This window comes from Sceloporus occidentalis, unplaced genomic scaffold (assembly GCF_023333645.1).
Source record: "Sceloporus occidentalis isolate IW3139 unplaced genomic scaffold, rSceOcc1.0.p SCAF_7, whole genome shotgun sequence".
Classification (NCBI taxonomy): Eukaryota; Metazoa; Chordata; class Lepidosauria; order Squamata; family Phrynosomatidae; genus Sceloporus; species Sceloporus occidentalis.
Genome location: NW_028316987.1, coordinates 36,440,715 through 36,466,947, shown reverse-complemented (window position 1 = coordinate 36,466,947; position 26,233 = coordinate 36,440,715). Strand labels below are relative to the sequence as shown.

The window sequence follows — 26,233 nt, the reverse complement described above, 5'->3', positions numbered from 1 at the left end:
TCTGTGGAGCACAGGAGGCCAAATGTCTACCCAGAACACAACTGAGTTATATGTGTCCTATGAGGAACACACTCTACCCCACTTTCTGAGTTCCCCACTCCTAGATTTGCCACAGCTGACCTTTAAGAAAAGACACCCAGAGAACATGCACTTTGCTATCAAACTGAATAGCACTCCAATTAGCAAGATTCTGCTTGGAAAAAGGCTTGAAAGTGAAGGGTGGCCTTTTTTTTCTTTTCCTTTTCTTTTTTGCTACTGTGCCATGCAGCAGAAGGGGCAGCAGGAATAAGGTGTGGTCCCTGTTAGCTGAAGAGATGGTAGTGTGGCCACACCTGAAGCAGGGTAAATTAAACCGGAACATTTTTCACCACCTATGTAAATGGGAACAATGTACAAGATTTGAATCAGACTAAAAAAAAAAGCCGAATCTGATTCGTTGCAATATAAATCGCGTTTTAAGCTAAGTGGGAATGCCCCCTTTGAGGTTCTCCATTAGGAAAAACCTTGCCATCCACCTCAGTGGAGAGCTGCGTATGCGGAGCTGTTCTTTCCACTGAAGGGAATGAGGAAGCCCACTAATGTGAAAACAAAGTTCTTGCTTGGAGGCTGCCATCTTAATCATTCCTATCTTTCTACTGAAGTGAGCAGAGCAGGAACAGATCTGTTGTTTGAAAGTTGTAACTCTCATCACATCTAATTCTAACTAAGGGGATGAAACAGAAAGCCCCAAAGGGGTGGCGTGACGCTGCCCCTGAGAGAACGGGATTTGGGCCGCGGCAACTGCACGCCGCAACCCCCATCCAGCCAGCTTCTGTCCCAAATAGGAGCAAAAAATGTCCACTCGTATTTGGGGCAGAAAAAAACTGCCCCTTTGCCTCTAGAGCCAGCTTTTTGCCAGCTCTGTGGTGAGTGGCATCTGATTGCTATGCCTTCAAGTCAGTCAGAAGTTGGCTGGTGTTTAAATGCCAGCACAGCTTCCGTGTAATTCAGGGGCATAGCATGACTAAAAGCCAGCTTTACTGGGCCATCTGTTTCATAGGTTAGAATATGCCAGAAACAGTGCACAAAGATTCAGATCCACATGTAAGTGCACACATCTGGATTGATAAAAGTGAACATGCCTTCCTCTCCCTTCTTCATCACAGCAGCCCTTCCAGCCCCTCTCCCCCATGTCAAAATGCTACAAGGGAAGCTGCTAAATCGAGAATACTTTAATGCAAGAGAAAAAGGGGTGTGATCCCTCAAAAGCAGGGATCCAAGAGTACAGCTCCAACTACAGAAGGCACTTCTTACTAATTTTGAGGGCCTTCCTTTCTCTCTCAGCACCCTGGCCTATACCATTCAAGAGGGATCACACAACAATCTATTCTCAGAGCAAGTATGCTTCCCCTAGCCCATGGACATGTGTCTAAATGTGGACCCAACCTAAGACAGCAGTGGCACAGAAATCACAGGAACACACACCTTGCACTCTGAAATATATTGTTAGCTAAACAGTAATTGATCATAACATAGCCAAGTTTGCTTTCTTCTCATCTTTGCCACAATCACAGTCAAGGGCATAGAAGCCCAGCTCACAGCCTAAATGAACAAAACGCATTACGTAGAAGCCTCCAAAGTTAATTAGGCAACAGCCACAAATCAATGCATGTTAATGCACTCACTGTGACTGCAGGGCAAGCAAGAAAATATATTGTTTCTTTCTCTAATTCCCTTGCATCATCAATATTATATTTTTTATATTATGTAGACTACTATAACATTGTAAGTTGCACAATGTACTATAATTTCACTATTTTAAAACAAAATCCTGATCTGAAATTTTATTTCTCTTTCTGTCCTCTAAACTAAAATGTTTATTTAAGCCATTAAAAACTACTTATCCAAAGAAGCCTGACAGAACTATATTTCCAGAAGGAAAGAGGAGGGATGTGTATCCAGGAGAACACTGAATGCCAAGTCTCATGCCCCCCTTGAGCAACTCTCACACCCCCTTGGGGGTCCCACCCCACAGTTTGAGAACTACTGATCTAACCCAAAGGCTGCATTTTCAAACACGGTTCCCCTTTCCCATCTAGAAGGGGGAAAACACTTGCATGAGGTTGATACAGGCCAAATACTTTGCGTGTGCATTCTCCAAACAGGGACTAGAGGAAAACAGAGCTTGGTAAAATTACTTTTTGGACTACAGTTCTCAGGATCCCACAGCCAGCTGGGGGATTCTGGAAGTTATAGTCCAAAGAAAGTAGGACTATCACTGGAAGAAAGAGCCACACCTACTCCCTTTTTTGGCTCTTTGGATCAACAGGGCATAACCTTCCCAAGCTTATTGAAGCTTCTTCATTCTTCCTGCCAGCAGACAGAAGCAAAATTGTGCAGCCCTTGTCTTCCAGCATTGCCAGTGCTAGGTCCTAATAGGTGTCATTTCATTTCCTCCCTCTCTCCTGAGATGCTTTTGATCAGGGAGTGAGCAGTCCTAGAAATGGACAGAATCCTAGGTGTGATGAGAAATAGTAGGTGGAAAACTACATCACCAGAGATCATCTTAGGTACATGGCTGAATGCAAAGTACCTATATGCAGGGCAAACAGCCATCAGTTAGATGGTAAGTACTAATTTGGGGTTGGGGATATTAGACTAAGTTTAAAAGGGGGCAGGATCAAAGACAAGAGACTAAAACTCAAGAAGGAAGATGGTACTGGAAGGAATGGCAAGAGCTGCCTAGGTAGTATACATGGCAAAATTACCTTTACCTGCTTGAGAAATCTGTTGGAAGCGTGACTGTGCTTTGCTAACACATTTGACAGTCCAGAACTTGCATATTCAAATTGGGGATTGTAGGTAAAATCTGAGTTGAAGAACTTCATCTTCTCTCTCTCCACATTGGAAGGCTTGATGGCAGTGAGGATACAGAATTTTCGTCCAGTCGCGTCTCCTTCTTTTAAACAACTTTTGGATCTCTGTAGCTGCTTTGGCTTTGTGAGGCTGGTGCAGGAATGCCTTTTTGCCTTGGTTTTGGATGGAGCCTGCAATCTTATGCTGCTCCCTGCCACAGATATGCTGCGTGTTAACTTGACACTGCTAGGTACTGGGCTTGTAAAAAAAAGAGAAGGCTGTTTATTGAGGCAACACCATCCATTTTTGAATAAAGGCACTGGGGCCTTAATCTTGTAACGCTCATTGCTCCGGGAGTCATTACTAGGTTTTGTGGACTTCCGCAGTCTCTTGTGGTATACTGATGAATGCTTTTGGAAAAGGTGCCTTTTCTCCTCTTTGCTCTGCAGGAGGACATTATAGCTACTAGTCCCTGTGGTGAATGTGTCCCTAAGAATTCCAGGCCGGGATAGGTGCTGAACGCTGTTGTTCTCATTTTTAAGGATTATCTGGTGCTCTTCAGGACTCAAGACTGTTTTTTTGGAGAGCTCTCGCTGTGGCCAGTGGAGTTTTTCTGTATGAAAGAAATAATAATAAAATTAGTAAATATTTTATTTGTACATTCCCTGCCTTTTGTTTCAACATACCCTGCCATTGATATAAGTAGAAGACATCAAAATAGTTAAAATATCTCCTACACCTTTCTCATTAATCAATGTAGAGACTACAGTCAAGAATTCAGAAGATGTCTAGGACTTGAAAGAGCAGCTGTGAAGGAACTAGGTAGTATCCCCAAGTATAAAGATATATAACTGAATATGAAAGTCAGAATTGTCCATGCTATAGTATTTCCGATTTCTATGTGGGGTTGTGGAAGCTGGACAGTGAAGAAGGCTGAAAGGGGAAAAAAATCAATCAATTTAAACTACGGTGCTGGAAAAGAGTCTTGCAGATACAGTGAACTGCTAAAATGACAAATAAATGGGTCCTAAAACAAATCAAGCCTGAACTCTTCCTAGAAACCAAAATGACTAACCTGAGGCTATTTTAATTGGGACATATCAGGTGATGGCATAACTCATTATCAACATGACAGTAATGTTCAGCAAAGTCAAAGCCAGTAGGAAAAAAGGATAGATTACAGATAGACATTATAGCATGATCAATCAAGGAAGCCACAGCCTGGACTCTGAAAAAAATTAGCTTGGCTGCTGAAAACAGGGCATCTTGGAGCTCTCTTGTGTATAGTATAACCTGACACTGAAGGTAATTTCATGGCATTTAACTCACAAGTATGATGCCTTTCTCCCAGTTTGAGACCCAAGGCAGTTCACAACAGATTTTTTAAAAAATACTATCTCCAAGTAAAGAACTGTTTCAATCAATCAATCAATCAATCAATCGATCAATCAAGAACTGTTTAAAAATAAGTAAATCCTATTAAAAACAGCATTAACTTAAATCAGTTAAAAGGTTTTTAAAAGAATAATGGGATAAAAATACAATACTCTCCCAATACCACTCAGTTCATCAGGTTATTTGCAGATTTTTAACGAAGGGACCCAGCACAGAAAGAATGATGAATATCTCTTCTCAAGGCAGATTAACGGGAAGAGAGAATAATTTCCTATCCCAACCACTCCAATATAAGATTCATTTCAGGACTGAACTGGCAAATGACCCTTCCTGATCCTTCCAAGCCACTGTACATCAGTCCATACTATCTGAGAGATTGTATTTCCCTACACAAACATACCAGAGTCTTAAGAGCCTCAAAGGAGGGATTTCTCTTGTCTTGCCACCACCACAGGCCTGTTTGGTGAGGACACAGACGACAGCCTTCTCAGGCACTATTCCCAACCTGTGAAATTTCCTTCCATGGGATGCTAGGCTGGCACCCTCTCTGCTCTCCTCTTGCCAATAGACCTGGCTGATTGTGGCAAAGAGCTTTTTATTGGGGAGGAAGGAGAATCATTTTTAACTTTTCCTATTTAAAAAACAAATTTATACTTTAAGAAATGTAATAATGTCTCCTTTGTACAGCCCTCAAGCGAACAAACTAGCTGAAAAACTGTGATTATTTAAAAAACTTTTTAAAAACTGTTGGCATCCCAAAAACTTTGGCTAGAACCCAGGCATACCCACTCAATTTCACCTGTGTATGTGCTTTAGAGATTGATGTACAATGAGGTATTCAATATATGTAGAAGATATTTCACTATTCAGTGACTTCTCTCCCAGCACAACCAACCTTTCCCATGCCAGTGTTCCCCTAAGGCACATTACAGGGCACAAAATGCTCCGGTAACTGATGCTTAAGGAGATATAGCCAGAAAAAGAGAAAAGATGTCATCCTCCTTGATCTCCAGTGAGAACATGCCAGTACCCTAGGAAAGCTGAGCATAAGCCGGCAGTGTGATGTTGAAGCAGAGAAAGTGAATGCTATTTTAGCCTGCATTAACAGAAGCTATGGCCTGTTACAGACTGCCAAAATAAAGCTGCTTTGGGTCTCTTTGGAGGCATGCTATTTAAATGATGCATGGGTCCTAAGAGTCCAGAGGTCGCACCAAAGCCACACTCCATTCCTAAGCACTGGAGTGCAGCTTTGGTGCAGCTTCCGGATTCTTAGGATGCATGCATCATTTAAACAGCATACCTCTAAAGAGACCCGAAGCAGCTTTATTTTGGCAGTCTGTAACAGGCCATAGTTTCCAAGTAAAGGGAAGTAATAGTCCCATTGTATTCTGTGCTGGTCAAGCCTCATCTGGACTATTGTGTTCAGTTCTGGGTGCCTCATTTTAAGAAGGATATAGACAAATTGGAGTAGGTTCAGAGTAGACACTAGTGGGGAAAATGTGTAGTTAATGTAACTGTTAGGGCAGCAGGAACCAAAAGGCTGTGTATGCTACAACCATGATGGAAGGTAGACATTGGAGAAATGAGTTGATCACCTCTTCAGAAAAAGGGTAACCACTTTATGCAATGCGCCAACAGGATTCCAGCCTAACTATCTACAAGAAGTAGACAAAATAATGCTGTATCAAAGCTCTAAAATAGATCATAAACACTGTTCCGACTCAGCATAAAGGTAAACATATATAACAGCTAAAAAACATCTTTTAGCCAGAACATGGGGAAGTTACCTATAGTTCCAAAGATTCCCCCAGCCAACATGGACAAAGTCCCTACAGTGTGGTGATTTCTGGGAGATGTTGCAAAACTCTTAACTTTGTGATGGCTCAGTTCCTGGGGATTTAAAATGTTTGTTTTTTAAAAAAGAAAATAGATTCTCTCTCTCTCTACCTGTGAAGGTTGTCTAAGAGCACTTTGCTTTCTTAAGAAGTAGATGTAAGAGAGAAAGCTGGATCTCTGGCCATGGCAACAAGAAGAAATGCTCTACCTCATGCAAAGAGTGACAGTAGTTATAGTCTAATACATTTGCAGACAACCATGTGGTTAATTGTGTTTTTCCAACTGATTCAAGTTAGAGAATGTATAAAACCAGGAGAAAATATTCATGCAACCGACAATGAAGGTTGCTAATTTAATAAATCTGGAAGTTTCCCGTTGTTGTTGTGTGCCTTCAGTCATGTCTGACTTATGACAATCCTAAAACAAATATATCACAGTGTTTTCATGGCAGAATTTGTTCAAAATGGGTTTGTCCTTGCCTTCATCTGAGGTTGAGAGTGTGTGACTTCCCCAAAGTCACCCAGTGGGTTTTCAGGGCTGAGCAGAGATTTGAACCTTGGTCTCCCAGTGTCCTAGTCCAACACTGAAACCACTACATCACACTGGCTCTCAAGAGCTTTCAGCTACTTAACATATATTACAATTTGGGAAGTTTGCAGTCACTTCATAAGTAGAAATGCTAGCCTTTGGGTCCTGTTGAAATTACCACAACAAAGTCTATTAGAAGATCAGTATGATATATAATACTGTAGGGATGGGGTGGGAAGAGAGAAGAAAGCAAGGATTTTTACTTGGAGACTTCCTGAAAACATTGCAAACATGGATGTATATAACTTCAATCTCTTCCTTCTTGTTGTTGTTAACTGCCCTTGACAACCCTGATTCATGGCAACTCTGTGGATGAGACACCTCCAAGGCACACTATCCTCCACTGCTCTACTTAGGTTCTACAGTTTCAGGCACGTTACCTCCCTGATTGAATCTATCCATCTGGCATGCGGTCTTCCTCTCTATTACCTTCTACCATTCCTAGCATTATTGTTTTTTCTAGTGAGCTCTTCTAGTTTTCAGAAGAGCTTATGACTTAACGGCAAGAACTCCATGGCGCCTCAAAAAGGAACATTTACAACCTCCTTGTTTGCTGATTACCCAGAAAGAATTAGATGTTGTTTACACAAAGCCTCACTTCTAGACAAAGATAAAGGGATCAGGATATATCTTTCAAGAAACTCTTACCTTTTGATAACAAACAGGATATAAGTCAAAGAGGACACTAACTTCTGAGCAGTATCTCACCATCTTTTAAGACCTTATTTCTACCACTACTCCTCTTTTGATTTCTCTCCCAACCAAGACTGCCATCATTTCATCCCTCCTTGTCTCCAATATGCTCTAGTGCTGTTCTTTGCAGGCTGCCAGCTGTTAAGAGAAATGCTATGAAAACTGTCTTCCTTGTGTGTGTGTTCCCTTACCATGGCCCTGAATGTACTCTGACTGCAAGCAGCCATGCAAGCCCCAGCTTCACAATGGAAGAAGCTCAAATTCTATGTCCAAACTAAATTATGTTAGACAGTGGCCTGTAACAGACAGGCCAAAATAAAGCTGCTTCGAGTCACTTTGGAGGTATGGTATTTCAATGATGCATGCGTTCTAAGAGTCCAAAAGCCGCACCAAAGCCACGCTCCAGTCCTAAGGACTGGAGTGCAGCTTTGGTGCAGCTTCCAGACTCTTAGGACTCATGTATCATTGAAATACCATACCTCCAAAGTGACTCGAAGCAGCTTTATTTTGGCCTGTCTGTAACAGGCCAGTGACATTTATGCTGATTTGCACTTCCTCTATTTGGCTTTGTCTGGATTTGCATATACTTATCCTATTTGGCTTAATAAGGATTATATATTTGAATTTCTTAACAATTTTTAAAGTTCTGGCAGAAAATTTTGTCATGACAAGTAATTTATCATGAGGGATACATAGCAATGTTCTACCTGGAGGAGGCAAGGGATGGAGGACACGAGGCAAATACATAGTATTTTAAAAGTCCTTGGAACCTGAATATTTAAAAACCTCTCTCAATTCCTCAGACGTACGAGAATTAGAAACTTGCTCATTAAAGGGGACAAGCTTTGCCGTTTAGAATGAGCAAATGTTTGTTATATAGAAAAAAATAGTTTTTAATTAAATATTACCAAATCAACATATAACATAATATTTCCTATGCTTTTGAAGATTTGGTGCGAATTAGCCTTATTCAAAATGCCATTCCTGTTACTTCCAACACTACTCCTTTTTACAGCTTTTTACCAGTCCAAAGCCATCAAGTAAAAATAATTGGTTCCATAATTCTTGAAATGATCATATTGACATTTGGTCAGAATGTGTTATTAACTAGACCATTCCAGTATCAAAATAGCTTTGAAAACAAAACTTAGGAAAAGGATTATGGATTTTCTGTTCTTTCAAAGAAAATAAAACAAACATTAGACGCTTATATTTATACAATACCACAAATCAATGTAAGCCATTGCAGCTGTATGAGTAGCTCAGAGTTCCTATGAAACTATGGTTTAAATTTGGCAGTACATAGAAAAGAATTGTGGCATGTGCTTTGTAATCACTGAGCACTCTCTGCATTCTTATTTGCTCTTCTCTGATCTCCTATAACAGTGATGGCAAACCTATGGCACGCGTGCCAGAGGTGGCACTCAGAGCCCTCCCGGGGGGACATGTGCCGTTGCCCCAGCACAGAGTTTGCCAGAGTTTATTACTAGAAAGCCAGAGGGACATGGCACTTTGCAATAAATAAGTGGGTTTTGGGTTGCAGTTTTGGGCACTCGGCCTCAAAAAGGTTCACCATCTCTGTCCTATAATTTGTATGCTATTAATAAACATCAATAGCCAAGGTGAAAGTGGTTCAGCAACAAAGTTTTTATATTACTGAGCTCTTCCTTCTAATAATATCAGTTCTAGCCTCAGCTTTTAAAATTTTTGTTCAGTACCTCCAGTTAAGCAGCCACAGTCCATACAGACAGGATCAACGTTTGTTCTATCTAAAATCTGCCAAAAGTATGGAAAACAAAACAGGGCCCCAGAGATTGGAAAAGATCAGTATATACACTCCCATTCACAAAAAAAGAAGACACAAAAGATTGCAGTACAGTAATTACAGGACCATTGCGCTGATCTCCCACACAAGAAAAGTTATGCTCAAAATCCTGCAATGGAGATTCCTACCATTTATGGAATGTAAAATTCCAGAGGTGCAAGATGGATTCAGGAAACAAAGAGGCACTAGGGATCATATTGCAAACACATGTTGGATTATGGAGCACACCAAATAAGCATGTACTTTATAGATTAAAGCCTTTGACTACATAGGTAAGGAAAGCTATGCAGTGATCTTAAAGAAATGGGAGTGCCACACCACTTGATTGATTGGATGTGAAACCTGTTCTCAGAGAACAAGAAGCTAATGTCAGAACAGAATACGGAGGAACAAAATGGTTCCAGATCAGCAAAGAGGTCAAGCCAAGGCTGTATTTTATCATGCTACTTGTTCAACTTGATGCAGGAAAGACCATATGCAGAGCAGGCTTAGGCCTGTTACAGACTGCCAAAATAAAGCTGCCAAAGTAATGAGTTACATTTTTAAATCCAATTGGTGTTTTGTTTTTTTTTTTACAGTGAGAACACCTCAAGCAGAAAAGGAAATTCTTTTTACCTGCTACTGGCCTGTTACAGACTGCCAAAATAAAGCTGCTTTGGGTCTCTTTGGAGGTATGCTATTTAAATGACACATGGGTCCTAAGAGTCCGGAGGTCGCGCCAAAGCCACACTCCATTCCTAAGCACTGGAGTGCAGCTTTGGTGCAGCTTCCGGATTCTTAGGATGCATGCATCATTTAAACAGCATACCTCCAAAGAGACCCAAAGCAGCTTTATTTTGGCAGTCTATAACAGGCCTTAGACTCAGAGAAAGGAGAAGTGAAGTTTGGAGGAAGAAATATCAACAATCTAAGATAAGCAGATGACACAAATAAAGGCTCTGAGCAACAACTAAAGAAAGTCAGAGGAAAGTGTTAAGGCGAGCTTAATGTTGAACTTTAAGGGGGGAAATGACCATGGAATATTTACATACATTCAATCTAGCTGATGAAGATATTGAAATAGTTGAAGATTTCCTATACCTTGGATCAAACACTGATCAGACCTGAGATTGCAATCAAGAAACCAGAAACTGACTAGGATGGAAGGGCAGTTATGAAAGAACTAGACAAGATCCTAAAGTGCAAAGAAATAAAACTGAACACTAAATCTAGGATTGCCCAAGCAATTGGATTCCCCATCACCATATGATGTACGGATGTGAAAGCTGGACAGTAAAGAAAACGGGTGAGATGTGGTGCTGGAGACGAGCGTTGAGGATGCCGTGGACAGCCAAAAAGACAAACAAATGAGTCCTAGAACAGATCAAACTCAAACTCTCCCTGGAAGACAAGATGACAAAACTGAAACCATCACACTTTAGCATCTGAGGAAGTAGACTGACGTCTATGAAAGCTCATACTTCCAATTTCTTTCTTTCAGTGAGCCTCAAGGGTGCTACAAGATCTCTCTGCGTACTGATTCTACAGACTAACACGGCCATAGCTTTGAATTCTGTCACATTTTAGATACACTCAAAAAGATTCACTCAAAAAGACAATAATGCTAGGAGGAAAAGTGAAGGATAGTAGGAAGAGATATCTGATAGACTGGCCCAAAACACACCACAGGAATAATCCAGTTTGAGACCGCTTTAACTGCCCTGCCAGAGAGCTCTGGTGCCAGAATAAACTACAAGTCCCAGGATTTCCTAGCACTGAGTCAGGGCAGTTAAAGCGGTCTCAAACTGAATTATTTCAGCAGTGTGTTTTGGACCTCAGTCAATGAAGCCAAGGCCTTGAGCTTGCAAGATCTGAGCAGAACCATTGAGGACAGCAGGGCTTGGATGAGTCTCACTCACAGGGTCTTCCATGTAGAGAGATCTTGTGGCACCTTTGACTGAAGGAAAGAAATTAGCAGCATGAGCTTTTGTAGGCTTCAGTCTCCTTCCTCATGCCTTTCGGTCTCCATGAGTTGAGGCTGACTCCAAGGCAGTTTTATTATTATTATTAAATAAAGGTTAATAATAATAATAATAATAATAATAATAATAAAGCTTTATTTCTACCATGCTGTAAACTGACACAGCGCTGTACATACAACCAATTAAAGAACAATAAAATAAGAAATAACCCGAGTTGAATGCGGTTTAAGTGGCTCAAGCCTAGGGCACTTAAACCGCTTTCAAACTGGATTATTGCTCCAATGTGGATGCAACCAAAGCCCTGCATGGGAAAGAAACAAGACAAGAAGAGCCATACTCACCAGTGACACAAATAGATTCAAGCATCATTTGTGAAAGTGTGTGTGTGTGTTTGTGTGTGAATTGTCTGCCTCTCCCTCACCTTTCCCACTCTTCAGTCCCAGAATAAGCAATGGAAGGGAATGGAGGGGATGGCAGTCTTGTGTTTAGTGGGTGCAGGACACAGAAGCCAGAGAAGAAGAAGCTAAGGCAGCTACAGCCAAAAGGAAAGGGCCTCCTCCAGCCCAACTGACTCCCTCCTCCTCTGCATCCCAGACTTATAGCAGCATCCACAGAGCAGGCCTCTCCGTTGCCAAGGCAACCGCCCCCCCCCCACTCTCCACCTACCAAGGTCCTGCCCTCAGTGAGGAACAGGAAAGCGTCTGCGGCTGCGCACTAGAGAGTGCTTCAGGGACTACGCTTCCCAGGGTGCCCCGCGCGCGGGCGCCCTCCGAAGGGCATGCTGGGACTTGGAGTCCCAAAGGATGAAAACAGGTGGCCACAGGGGGAGAGTGAGCAGATGCAGAAAGTGTGCACTTGCTGCAGCTGGAAGGAAGAAAGGCATGTCTTCCTTTTCCAGGGCAGCCTTCTGTGCAAGAAGAATGTCAAAATGCCCTCCTTCCTTAGCAGGACTAATAAAGATTGCATTGATATTTATGTTTATATTTAGCATTTTATATGTTTTTAACTTGTATTTGGCCACCTCCGACTCCATTTTGCATGAATGGCCATCATTTTGCAGTCCATTTGATCCTCCTGAGGTTAGGACCATCTGGTTGGAAGAAGGCCTGACTGTCGCAGATGTAGGGCATTCAAGAAAAATGTAGGCCACAACGAAAGCAAAAAACACTCAGAGGCGAAATAACCCAGTTTGGCACCGCTTTAACTCTTTCTGGCTCAAGGCTCTGGGCCCCACAACAAACTCCAACTCCCAGAATTTCATAGCCATGAGCCGGGGCAGTTAAAGCGGTGCCAAACAGGGTTATTTCTCCAGTGTGGATGTAGCCATAGGTTCATGCTTCTTAGTCCTGCTCCAAATGGAAGGTATTTTGGAGTTCCTCCAGCGGCTGGACAGAAAGGTTGAAATGTAGGACATGTCCTGGGAAAGGAGGACACCTGGCCACTCTGGGCTGTCGGTGCCTCAACAGTCAGCCGTCAATTTTGTCATGCCACAAAACTAGAAACTCCACAATTTCACAGCAATGAGCAATGGCGGTTAAAGCAGGTGCCAAACTGTGTAGATGTAGCCATAGTCCCTTTTATTACCTTTTACTAGCAGAAACCATTTATGTAAACTGGAGGTGTGTAGACGCTGCGGAATTAAAGCAGTTTGGCACCACTTTACTTGCCATGACTATCCTAGAGAAGCCTTGGATTTGTAGTTTGGTGAAGGACCAGAGCTCTCTGACAGACAAAGTTGAATACCTTACCAAACTACAAATCCCAGGATTCTGTTGGATAGAATCATGGCCATTAAAGTGGTGTCAAACTGCTTCTACAGTGTAGATACACCCTCAGAAATGATATACAGATTTACTTAATCAATTATACGAGCATTAACATACCTTCCAACATTTCATAAGTTAAAACTGGGACATGTGTGGCCAAGCAACATCAGAATATAGTCAAGATGGGGAAAGATATTAATGAGGAAGAGCATACTATCTAGGAGAAGCTGTAGCTATATGCTTTTGCCTGATCCTACAAGATTATGTCTCATTCCCTCTGTTGAGTTAAATTCAAACTTCTTGCATGCTGAAATCAGTTTGCAGCAACTGAAATAAGCTGAAGACAAAGAGGGAGGATGAGACAGAAACTGGGACATTTTAAAAACAGTTTTAAAAAGTTGGACGATAAAAGATTAATTGGGGCTGTCCTTGGCAAAGCAGAGCAGTTAGACAATATGCATCAGAGCTCAATTTTTCTTCACAAATGCTTTGTCATCAGTCTAACATAAATACTGTACCTTTTTTCTTTCTAGAAGCAGCCTTGTACTTTGGAAACCTCCCAGGCATGGATAAAACACCTGAAGAGAATGAGAAGACCAAATGTTATCAGGTCGTATTTTGACATTTGCCAAGTGTTAATATCAGCAAATGTTCATTACAATTATTAGTCACATAGTCTTACCTTTCCTTTAGGAGATGAACATGATTTCCTCACCCCACCCCTTTTCCTCACAACAACCCTGTGAAGGTTAAGAAATTATAACTGGTTCAAGGATCAATTAGTTTTACAGTTTAGTAAACACTTGAATCTTGCTCTCCTAATCTCAGTCCAACATAGACTGAGTTATAACTCAGATGCTTTGATTGTGATTTCCTGCATGGCAGGGGGTTGGACTAGATGGCCCTTGTGGTCTCTTCCAACTCTATGAGTCTATGATTCTATGATTCTATAACAACTAGTTATATAGTTGTTATAACAATTTGTAATTATAGCAACTATAGTTATAACCGCACCGGCTAGACATTTGTAAATGTAGATACTATAATTATATTGCAACTACTGTATCAGGCATCAGTCCTTAGGGCTGTAAACAGCTGTCTCAGTAAAAGCACATTTGTGCAGAGGTAGTTATAGTGGAATGCACTATTGACTGTAGGAGGTAATAATTTACAAGGTAAAAATCTATCAGATAGTTTATTTGATTATAAAATCTGGCAGCTACTTGAGGGTGCAGTTTGTTGAAACCAAACCTAGGTTGAGCTGAACAGAAAAGGTGCGGGGGGGGGAGGCATATTGTAGGGGATGTTCTTCTGTAGGAAAGGAAGACCTTTAGCAACTCTACATGTTTCTTTTCTAAAATCTGGACTCCTGTGCATACCCTGAGTTCATGCTTGGTTTGTTAGTGGTTGCATCCACACTGCAGAAATAATCTGGCTTGACACTGCTTTAACTGTCGTGGCTCAAGGCTATGGAATTCTGGGAATAGTAGTTTGTTAGGGCACTAGGCTCTGTTACAATGAACTACAGTTCCCAAAATTTCATAGCCCAGAGCCATAGCAGTTAAAGTGATGCTAAACCGAATTGTTTCTGTGGTGTGGATGCAACCAGTTATATCCTATTTTTATCTCCATTGTTAAGGTAATGTTCATTTTGCTCCTCCCTACTTAATCTCATCCCTCTCACAGCAACCTTGATCATTGTGAGAGAAAGGGATTGATCAAAGGTTAACCAATGATCCACATGCCTCACTGAGGACTTGAAGCTGAATACTGCAACTCCCAGTCCAGCATTTGAACAACTATACTGCATTGGCTCTCATGAAGGCATACGTTATAAAACAAAGAGGATGTATTTGGCTTCACCCTTTCAAGGATCTTTGCACTGGATTTGGCATTACTTGTCAGTTGTACAGCTCCGATTTTTTTAAAATTAAAAGTTTTTAAAATTATAAATAACAGTCGGGGTTGCATTAATGAGGATCAAAGGCTTTGGTGAACCACCAAATTTTAACTTGGTGCTTAAATGATGAGAGTGTTGGCGACAGTCAGGCATCCAGGGGGAGAGCATTTCACAGCTGGGGTGCCGTGGCTGAGGATGCCTTGTCTCATGTCCTGACACTGTATTAATCTCACTGGTGGGATACAAAGATGCCCCGACACCCAGCAGATCTTTCACCTTGGGCAGGTACATATGGAGAGAAGCTCTTCCTCAGGTATTGACGTTCCAAGCCATTTAGGGCTTTAAATGTCATATCAGATGCCCTTTGAATTCAGCTCAGAAACATATTGGCAGCCAGTGCAATTCTTTTAGGACTGACAATACATACTGTCTATATGATATACGAGTCAGCAATCGAGCTACTGCATTTTGCACTGGTTGCACCTTCCAAGTCTTCTTCAAGGGCAGCCCTACATAAAGCACATTACAGTAGTCTAGTCTGGAGGTTACCAGTGTGTGGATTACTATGGCTAGGAAAAGTTAATGAGTCTTCCTAGATTCACAATTATTTCATTTGCTTTTCCTCTGCTAAGCAGTTAATTTTATTACAGTGCAGTAAAAATTATTCAGTTGTCATGGTGATCTTGTGTGATGATTACTCTAATTTTAACAATTTTACATTTCAAGTAGTCTGACATGGAGTTCGGAACAGTGTTTTGCATTCTCAGTGTTTTGAGATAGCCAAAAATGAACAGAAATGGAAACTGTTCATGGCTGTATGCTTTTATTGTAATTAAAACAGCTCAGCTACATTTTGACAAGTGTTTCTAAAAATATATAAAATATTTTATAATGAAACCATTTCCCAATTGTTGTTGTTTTTCATTTATTGGGCAAGATCCAACATGTGTTTGGCTCATGTGCATTCCTGGTGGGTGTTTCAATTTGAACATAGCTGTCTGAACATAGCTTCATCACTTCTGTTTGGCAGTTAGAATCCGTTACACAAACCCTATAAGGAAATGTTACTTTGTGTTATGCCTTATACAGAGAAACATGTGAATTGCTCCCTTTGTTAATTCAACTGTAGATTTTTAGTACCGTTATAATGGCAAGAATGAAGGAATGTTATACTGAAATTTACTGTTGTGGCACCAGAGCTCTCTGACAGAGAAGGCTAAATGCCTCACAAAACTACAATTGCCAGAATTGCATAGCAGTGAGCCATGGCAGTTAAAGTGGTCAAACTGGATTATTTCTGCATGTGGATGCAGCCTAAATTAGACTATTGAGATTTACAGAGAAAAACACTTGCTGATTGTGCTGTAACTAAAGGAATGCTAGCTATATCTGTACTGCACAATTATAGCAGTTTCATACCTCTTTCATCGAAACATTTAAAGCCCTAAATGGCTTGAAATCTTATGGAATACTACTTTGGTGAAGTACTGATACCTCTAGTTTAGGGGAGTGGACCAGAGTGGTCCAGCAGAGAATTATCAAACTAGAAATCCCAGGATTCCATAAGATGGATCCATAGCAGTTGAAATGGTAAACTATTCTAATTGCACATTGCAAATACATCCTGGTGGCAAAATGGAACTGGTGATGCCCCTCCTATGGAATGCCTTCCCTTCTGCTATTAAAGCCCTAGCAGCATTATGCAGCTTATGGCTATTAAAAACGAGAGCTTGGAAATGTTAGCTTTCCATCTACTATTCCCAGAATCCCCACAGCCAATATGTTTAAAGTACCGGTAACATTTTCAAGTTTTGTTGGAGAGACTGAAATCTGGTATTTGGTATTTGTTGGTGAGTGGAATCAATGAGCCTTTCAAGCCTGTTGCCCTGTCAGTATGAAGGGCAACAGCTCCACTGAGATAGTAGCCACACTGGCTGAGGAACCCTGGAAGCTGTAGTCAACACAAGTAACTTCTCCACGGTCTATAAACACAGCTCTTTGGCAAGTTCATTCTCACCATTAGCACATCTTTGTTTCCACGTACTTTGCTACCATATTTTCCAGCATATAAAATGACTTTTTGACCCAGCTGCCAGCTTCTCAGGCCTCCGGAGGCCTGTGAAGCTGGCAGCCCCGCACTGGCTTCTAAGGGGCCTCCGGAGGCCTCTTGAAGCTTGCATGCGCGCCCTCAGCCAACTGCTGGCTTCTCAGGAAGATGGGTAGTCTTATACGGTGAGTATATCCTAAACTATATTTTTTGTTGACAAAGTTGGGGGTCATCTTATATACCCGGTCGTCTTATATGCCGGAAAATATGGTATATGTTTTGTTTTACCTATATTATATATCTGGTATGGTTGTAGATTTTAATACAGTCGGTGCTCCGTATCCACAGATTCTTTATCCATGGATTCAAGCACCCACGGCTTGAAAATATTCATATATATATATATATATATATATTTCCAAAAGCAAACTTTGACTTTGCCATTTTATGCAAGGGACACAGTTTTATTATGCCACTGTATTTAATGGGACTTGTACATCCATGGATTTTGGTATTGACAGGAGTCCTGGAAGCAAACCCCAGCTGATAACAAAGCCCAGCTGTATATGTATATATGTTTTAACACTCAACCACTTCAAGATTTAAGAGCACATCTTATTCAAATTCTTTAAAATACAGTTAACAAAGCCTCTGGTAGAGAAGCTCCTTTTCGCAAAGGCCTTTTATGACCATCCAGACCCCTATTCTTCTTTCTAGCTGGAACATTTTTTTAGCACCATTGGCATTAGAAGGACAGTGAAAGATGATAAAAGAGGGTTGGAAAAAAATATGACTTGGTGTCAAATTACAACAGGGTACTGCAGGGTGTCTGCAGTAAACAATGCAGTAAACAAGCCTTAAGCTGAAAGAGCAGGATTTTTCTCTAATGCATCCTACAGTAGCTGTGCCTGTTTTCTTACACCAGCCAGGACAAACAGCAGCTACTTCTAGAATCTATCGCTATTCATAGGTGAACAGCAAAGCAGGGAGAAAAGAAGAGTAGATAAGCCTGTCTCATCAGCTACTCTCAGTATGTTAACAACAACAACAGATTTGTATATAAATTTGCTCACCAAAACTGAATCTGTAAGAAAAGTGTCATCTCTGGAAGTAGCCTTCAAGTTGTCTCTAGGAGGCTGGCTGTTGTTATTATCTACTTATGCAAAGCTTACTGGCCTGGTTGTTTCATTTCATATGTGCATATTATTCGTTTTGAATAAAAGGTTTGCCGGACTGTTATTTTTTTTAAAGGCGTAGAAACCTGTGTCTATTCTTTTCACATTATTTCTGCCTCTAGCAGAAAGTTTGGTGTTTTAAAATGGCCAGGAACACATCTGTTTTATTAATGGAGGTATACCTATAAGTTAAAAAATTAGATTGCTCTTTTAAGTGGCAACCCACAACACAATGTGGTCCTCCCTCCCCATCCTGCACTCACTACCTTTTGCCAAATGAATGAGCTGGGGGACTCCCTTTTATCAACACCTAAAAGTAAAAATGACTTACCTGAGCACAATAATATTATGTCACCAAATTAAAAAGTGTCTCTGGTAGTTGCAGTATTCTCTGGAATACATGAATTCCAGCAGTGCAGGGATACATCCCAAGGCATATGATTGAGAATGTTGTTGAAAAGTTTTATGTTGAAAAAGGAATAATGTTGCTCTACTTTAAGACGTCCTTCCTGTTTGTACTGCATTTACTGAAACATTAAACCAAAAGATTAGGTCTTTGGGGAAGGCTTAAAGTCCTCATACTGGAAGTTATTCTTCCACCACCCTCCTAAACTGGTTCTGATTGACCAGCTTTTGACTATATACTTAACTGCCACTCTCTTTACCTGCTTTTCTAGAACATTGTGTTGAAGCTTCTATGATGTCACAGTGGAATTTCATCCTGCTATCTTTCCTTGGGTCAACCAGTAACTGTAGTGTATTTTGAAAGCAGGCTTTAGTAAATCAAAATCACTAGAAACACTGATTGTGTTTTGCACTTATACAGGTGGCCCTCCATACTCACAGATTCTTTATCCATGGATTCAAGCATGGCTTGAAAATATTCTGAAAGTATATAAATTCTAAAAAGGCAAACCTTGATTTTGCCATTTTATATAAGAGCCACCATTGTATTTAATAGGAATTGAACATCCATGGATTTTGATATCCATGGGGGATCCTGGAACCAAATCTCAGGGGATATCAAGGGCCCGCTCCAGCGATGGTGTGCCAAAGGATGAGTCTTTGAAATCTTTCCCTTCCTTTGGAATTCATCAAGTGGCCAATACTTGGAAATCTCTTCCTAAAGAATTTATCCAAAGTTTGGAAGAAATGGCAAAAGAAAATAATTTCAGTGCCGCATCCTATTAAGTCCTTTAAAACCTTCCCCTTATTTTAGGATACAGCTAATTGGGGCAACTTTAAAGAGTGGAAAAAGTTTTGCCTATATAAATTCTCAGGCTATTTAATGCAAGTTGCTCTTGGAAATGTTTGTTTTTCCAGGTTTGTGATACTTTCTACATAAATAAAAACTACATTTGACAAAAGGACGATTTTTAAACCTGTAGAAGTGTAAAATGTTTGTAAGCATAGTCTGATCCATTAAGATGTGTACAGAAATACATGCAGGGTTTTTAAATAAAAAATAATTCTCATAGTAACTGCATACAACACACAAAGAGGAGGAAAAAGGAGGGAGTCTGTGTAAATGGCCTTAAGAGCTCTGTCCATACCTAAACAGCTCCTTAGGCTTTTAGGTAAACCTAGACTGTGTGCAGAAGATAGCTTTTCTCAAACTTCAAGGCAATGCTGTAGAGCCATCATTGCTCACAGCACACACATTAATTCCTGTGTCATGCTGATCTATCTGGTCATCATGGCTTTGCAGTTTTTTCCTAGTTTCAGCTTGCATTTTGTAAACTGAATGTGGGGGGATTCCATTTTTGCCCCTGTTCACCATTGTGCATTTTTGGCAAAAACCTGGCTGAAAGAATGACCTTCAGGTGACCAGGATATAACCTCTGGTTTGATTTCCAGTGCTTTTTTTTGGCTGGTATTTCAATGATTTTCTTAATCTAAAGCAAGCTGACAAGGGGTGGAATTCAAGTCGCCACCTTCAGTCCCTATATTGGGAGAAAGGCAGGATATAAGAAAATAATAATAATAAATAATAATAATAATAATAATTATTATTATTATTATTTTGCTGCACTCTCCTGCTCTGGGCAGCCTTCTGTTCTTTTTTAAGACGAGAAAATTAAATTGGAGGAGCCTCAAGGTTTTGAGGATATAAAAATGGAAATGGTGGCCACATGCAGCCTATGCTCTGCACTCCCACCCTGCTCTAAATAATAATAATAATAATAATAATAATAATAATAATAATAATTTATACCCTGCTCTTCAGCTAAAAAGCAATCAGAGTGGCTTACAAATTGTTAATTAGACATTAATAAAAATAAAAATAAATTAATTAATAAAAATAGTCTCTCTCTCTGTCTCTGTATGTGTCTGCATGTGTGTATCCCAAGCATATATTTCTGCATTTGCAGGTCCCTTTTAAGAAAAAAACTTATTCTTTTGATATTCTATTCATGTGGAGTATACATAGGACTGTGTAACATCATATGACTGCTCTCCTGATTAAGTTATTGCATTTATGCCTTCTGCCTTTACACTCTCAAGATTGTATGAGGAGGCTTTTCAGATCCCTGATGACTCCATTTCCTTAAGGAGCCATGGTCAAGCAGAGTCACTTAGGGCCATGAATTGATTATAAGTGTCTCTGTAATACAGCTGATTCTGTGGCCTTCGCAGGCAAAGCCATATTCATATATAAATCATCATAATTAATATACACACACTGCTACCTTGGAAAGGGCACTGTTTATTTTGCAGTGGAATTATGAATGCGTGCCCAGGCGCTTATCAGCAAAAATGCTTTTTGTTTACCGGCAAAGGAGAGATCAGAGAATTTAATAATATAATATAATATAATAAAAATAATTATAGTATACAAGAAAAATGGGGGGGAAAAGTCTGTTGCCTTCTGCCATATCATGTGCCTTTTATCCAGCAGCTCCGATTTTTATATTCAACACTGTATAGAAATATGTGTGTTCAAATACACACACACACACACACACAGGGTATATATACACTCTATACACACACATAGAAATCCGCAAACACTGGACCAAGACAGTTAAAGTGTGTGTGTGTGTATATATATATATATATATATATACACACACACACACACACACACACACACACACACACTGTATACACACACATTTTTTGTGTGTGTATACAGTATATATATATATATATATATATATATATACTTTAATTGCCTTGGCCCAGTGTTTGGGGATTTCTGTGTGTGTGTATGTGTGTATATATATAGATGGATAGATAGATAGATATATAGATACACACACACACACACACACACACACACACACATTTAACTGCCTTGGCTCAGTGTTTGGGAATCCTGGGAATTGTAGTTTATTGTAGCACCAGAGCTCTCTCTGACAGAGAAGGCTCCATGTCTCACAAAACTACACTTCCCAGAATTCCCTAGCATTGAGCCAGGGCAGTTAAAGCAGTCTCAAACTGGATTATATGTGTTTTGGCCCACAGATAGGCCGACCTGAAGCTTATAAAATGGCACAAGAAGGGGGACAGAGCTCAATGCTGAGGGGGGGAAAGTGGTTTGCACATAGGCGCTCGCTTCATTGGCTGAGCTTCACGCCAGTCATCCTCTTGGCCCGCCCACTTCAGATAATCAAGTTCACACGTTTTTTTCAACAGCGCCAGCGAGGCGGTTAGGCTGAGCACACAGGAGGGGAAAAAACAAACAAACAAGGAATGGTTCTTGGGCGGGGCTCGCGGGGCGCATGCGCATTGTGCGGCCCGGCTGTGGCAGGCGCTGAAATTCAAATCTGAAGGGCGGTTGTCTTCGTTGCAGAGAGGAGGAAGAAGGTGTTGCTCTCGCCTTTGGAGGACGCGGCTGGCAGCCATGGACCCCTTCACTGAGGTCAGTGCAAAGGATCCAAAACACATTGCGGAAATAACCCAGTTTGGGACCGCTTTAACTGCCCTGGCTCAATGCTAGGGAATCCTGGGAAGTGTAGTTTGGCGAGAGACATTTCGCCTTCTCTGTCACAGAACTCTGGTGCCACAATAAACTACAACTCCCAGGATTCCCTAGCTCTGAGCCAGGGCAGTTAAAGCAGCCTCAAACTGGGTTATTTCTGGAAAGAAGAAGCCCTATTGACCTTTGGTATCAGGGGGATGGATCCCCTTTTCCTTAAGGCTGCCTTGGTTTGGGTCCTGAAGGTTGTTGCTTCATTTGCTTTCCCTGCTCAAAGCCTTTTGGTTGTTTCCCTGTTTGCCTTCTGGCTTTCTGGGGCTTTAGGGAAGCTGATAAGGCAGAAAGGCAAGAGACCTCTGGGAAAGGTAAGGCTTTCTTCAGGACTGGAGTCATACTGGAGGAAATGGTAAGTCTACATCCACACTGGAGAAATAACCAGGTTTGAGAGCGCTTTAGTGGCCATGGCTGAAAGCTATGGCCTTCTGGGAATGAGAGTTTGTGGTGGCCCCAGAGCGGAGCTCTGCTCCGCTCTGGGGCCACCACAAACTCCCATTCCCAGAAGGCCATAGCCTTCAGCCATGGCCACTAAAGCGCTCTCAAACCAGGTCATCTTTTCCTTTGTATAACACAACACACAAAATGCCTTCTTTCTCTCCCCCCCCCCTTCCTTTTGACTCACTGGGAAAGAATGAACCCAGTATGGGTGTGGCATTCCCAAAGAAGGCTTTTTGTGCTTCTCAAGATGCCTTTAGGAACTTGGCATTCACCACTAACCATCCTGAAGTTCTCCCGACTTGTTTTCATAGAATGGTAGAGTTGGAAGAGACCGCAAGGGCCATCCAGTCCAACCCCATTCTGCCATGCAGGAACTCTCAGTCAAAGCATCCCCATCGACAGATGGACATCCAGCCTCTTTTTACAGACCTCCAAGGAAGGAGACTCCACTACACTCCAAGGGAGTTTGTTCCACTGTCAAACAGCCCTTACTGTCAGGAAGTTCCTCCTAATGTTGAAGTGGAATCTCTTTTCCTATAGCTTTAATCCACTGCTTTGGGTCTTAGTCTCTGGAGCAGAAGAAAGCAAGCTTGCTCCTTCCTCAACATGACATCCCTTCAAATACTTAAACAGCACTATCATATCACCTCTTAACCTTCTCTTCCCCAGGCTAAACACCCCCAGCTCCCTAAGTTGTTCCTCATAGGACATGGCTTCCAGACCCTTCACCATTTTAGTCGCCCTCCTTTGGACACACTTTGCAGGGCTTCTCTTTACAAACTAACAAACTCTTTTATTATGGAATGATTAAGTAGCAGGGCTGATATGGTAAAAAGGAGGAAGATTGAAAAGTGTGGTTTTAAGTACAGCCTGGCTTTTAGTTTGTTATACCAAAAAAAACCTAGTACACTCATCCCTCCTTATTGTGTCTTTGATATTTGCAGAGTTGGTTATTCAAAGATATGATTAATATGTCCCTCTCTAGGAATATCTGGGTCCTCCCAGTGCAACTCTGTGGTCAACTTTAACGAAATGTTGGCCACAGAGTTGTACTGGAGAACTGATTGTAGCAGCAGAGCAATTTATTAAAGGATAAAGTGGGCTGTGATGTGTGTGTCCTCTCTGGTAAAAAAAAAGTGTTTTTGTTATTTGCGGTTTTCCACACTCACAAGTGTGCCCCTAACCCTAACAAATGTCTCTGTGTTGCTATAACTTCAGTGGTCCTCAAACTGTGTCCTTTAAGAGATTTTGGATTTCAGCTTCTAGAAGCCTCAGCCATGTTGGCCAACAGTCGGTGATTCTGGGAGCTAAAGTCCAAAGCACGGTTTGAGGACCACTGCTATAACCGTAGTCTTTAAACCTAAACCATTTTAAAAGGTTTTGTGTAGCTTTATTCTAGTATGGTGGAATAATGATGTTTATTGGCAATTTATATCCTGTTGGTTAATCCCAACTAGAGTAGTAGATCCAGGTCCAAAACACGCTGCAGAAATAATCCAGTATGAAACCACTTTAACTGCCCTGGCTCAGTGTTAGGAATTCTGGGAAGTGTAGTTTATCGTGGCACCAGAGCTCTCTGAAGAGAAAGGTAAATGTCTCACAGAACTACAGTTCCCAGAATTCCCTAGCATTGAGCCAGGGCAGTTAAAGCAGTCTCAACCTGGATTATTTCTTCAGTGTGTTTTGCACCCCATGGTGCAACACAGTAAAGCGCCAAACCTCTGCGCTGGCGCTGTCTAAAACTAAGGCCTGTTACAGACAGCCAAAATAAAGCTGCTTCGAGTCACTTTGGAGGTATGGTATTTCAATGATGCATGAGTCCTAAGAGTCTGGAAGCTTCACCAAAGCTGCACTCTAGTCCTTAGGACTGGAGCGTGGCTTTGGTGCGGCTTTTGGACTCTTAGGATGCATGCATCATTGAAATACCATACCTCCAAAGTGACTCGAAGCAGCTTTATTTTGGCTGTCTGTAACAGGCCTATAAGAGGATAACCCCTCTTGTAGGTTCGCACAGTAATAGGCATGGTATAAAATAACTGAGAAGGAAAAAGAAACACACAGGTCAGAATAACAACTCTTTCACTGCTAGATGCTCTGAGTTGCGATCATCCTAATATTGTTCCTGAAAGATGGTGCAACAACTTTCCAATAGTCCTTGGACTCCTGACTAATGACAGAAACCAGCGCAGTCCCTGATAGCCCTATACTGTCACATCTTTAATAGGACTAACCAACAAATCCTCACACTTCTACACTTGGGCTCTGCTGAACTAAAATTATTATAAACTATGTTCTTAAATGAAAGAATATTGATGAGCTGTATATCATCTGTAACTCAGTACAGTCCTTACACAGCAATGCTATGGATTCACACGTCTTAACGGCTGTATCCAATTTTAGTCCCAGCTACAGTAGATTCACTGAGGTTAATGAGACTGACATTAGGGCTGCGTCATTTATTTCAGACTAGTCCAATTCATTTCAAAGGTTGTTCTCTAGTTGGAGCTAAAATTGGATTTAGCCAATCCAAAAAAAGTATGCATGATAATTTTGGATTGGTGTAATGGTACAATCTTCTTTAGACCTGATGAGTTCATTCACTTTATTCCCAGGAAAATGTGTGGAGGACTGATAAATTGAAATTGGTGTAATTTTCTTATGTTTACTTTTTTTAGCAACCTTTAAAAGTTGCAGCCCTGGATATACTTCACTGAAAGTAAGCCCCACTAACGCTGTAGAGCTTATTTGAGTAACCATACATAGAATTGTGCTACGGATGCCATAATTCAGTTAAGATAAAGTAATTTAAGAGACTAAATGCAACTTGGTTAATAAATCATATTTTGGAGCAGTTCCTTTGAGTAAGGAACTTACCCAAAATGGCAAAACTGTTGTATGTCAAAGTGAATGGTTATCTTGTTTATGACGCTGCTTTCAAACATTCAGTTTTTTCTCCTTATTTGGCCGTTGGTGACTTGACAAAACAAGTTCTGATGAAGTTCCTTTTTCAAATTCTGTTTATTAAAATGAACTTCATTGTGTGTGTGCCAGAAAGGTTCCCTATGGTACACACCCTTCTTACAGATTCAATGGAATGAATTTTTTAATGTAGTCTGCAGATGTCAAACCTGTTTTTCATTTAATGGTGGATCAAAATATTTCGTAATATTGTAGAGTGTACTTTTTTCCTTGAAGTATCTGACTCTCAAAAGAGGGATTTTGTCACAGATATCTCAAAATATGCATCACTGATAGACTATGAATGGATGAGAGTGGATCCACTATTCAGTTTTGGTGTTTGTTTTTTATTCTTGATCTGGGGTCCTTCTCCTTTGGTTATTAAATTACGCTTCTGTTCCTAAGTACATTCTCTGTGTAGCCTTCAGGTTGATGTTTTTGATCAATTCCTAGTTTCAGGTGGCATGAAAAAGATTTTATCCACTTCAAATCTTAGAGGACCACTATTCAGAGAGTAGAGCCTAATGAAAGATAGCTCTAGGTGTTCGAAAAGAAAAATGGTAGTTACATTAGTTAAACATCCCCATCACTAGACCTGTGTTTTCTGCTTCAGCAGTTTCCAGTGCCAAAGTAATGAGTTACATTTTTAAATCCAATTGGTGTTTTTTTTTTTTTACAGTGAGAACACCTCAAGCAGAAAAGGAAATTCTTTTTACCTGCTACTGGCCTGTTACAGACTGCCAAAATAAAGCTGCTTTGGGTCTCTTTGGAGGTATGCTATTTAAATGACACATGGGTCCTAAGAGTCCGGAGGTCGTGCCAAAGCCACACTCCATT

At 40.9% G+C, this 26,233-nt stretch overlaps 2 protein-coding genes across 7 annotated transcripts in view; one reads left to right on the top strand and one right to left on the bottom strand.

Moving 5' to 3' along the window:
* MATCAP2 (microtubule associated tyrosine carboxypeptidase 2) overlaps positions 1-18,638 on the bottom strand; it is a 28,368-nt gene extending 9,730 nt beyond the window's left edge. Inside the window, exons 1-3 of one of the 4 annotated variants that reach the window (XM_089532595.1) lie at positions 18,353-18,638; positions 13,418-13,477; positions 2,748-3,448 (exon numbers count right to left, since the gene is read on the bottom strand). In XM_089532595.1, coding sequence (XP_089388721.1) covers positions 2,748-3,448; positions 13,418-13,466 — 750 coding nt within the window. In that variant the 5' untranslated portion in view covers positions 13,467-13,477; positions 18,353-18,638. Of the gene's footprint in view, positions 1-2,747; positions 3,449-11,474; positions 11,751-13,417; positions 13,478-18,352 lie in introns of those variants that run through there. The other 3 variants (XM_089532596.1, XM_089532597.1, XM_089532598.1) reach the window with 3 other exon arrangements.
* Positions 18,639-21,763: 3,125 nt separating this feature from the next.
* Positions 21,764-26,233, top strand: part of ANLN (anillin, actin binding protein) — a 44,448-nt gene continuing 39,978 nt past the window's right edge. Inside the window, exons 1-2 of one of the 3 annotated variants that reach the window (XM_089532591.1) lie at positions 21,783-21,886; positions 25,114-25,154. Coding sequence is in view for 2 of the 3 variants with exons in the window: in XM_089532589.1 (XP_089388715.1) it covers positions 21,869-21,886 (18 nt within the window). In the remaining variant the exon portion in view is untranslated. Of the gene's footprint in view, positions 21,887-25,113; positions 25,155-26,233 lie in introns of all 3 variants that reach the window. The other 2 variants (XM_089532589.1, XM_089532590.1) reach the window with 2 other exon arrangements.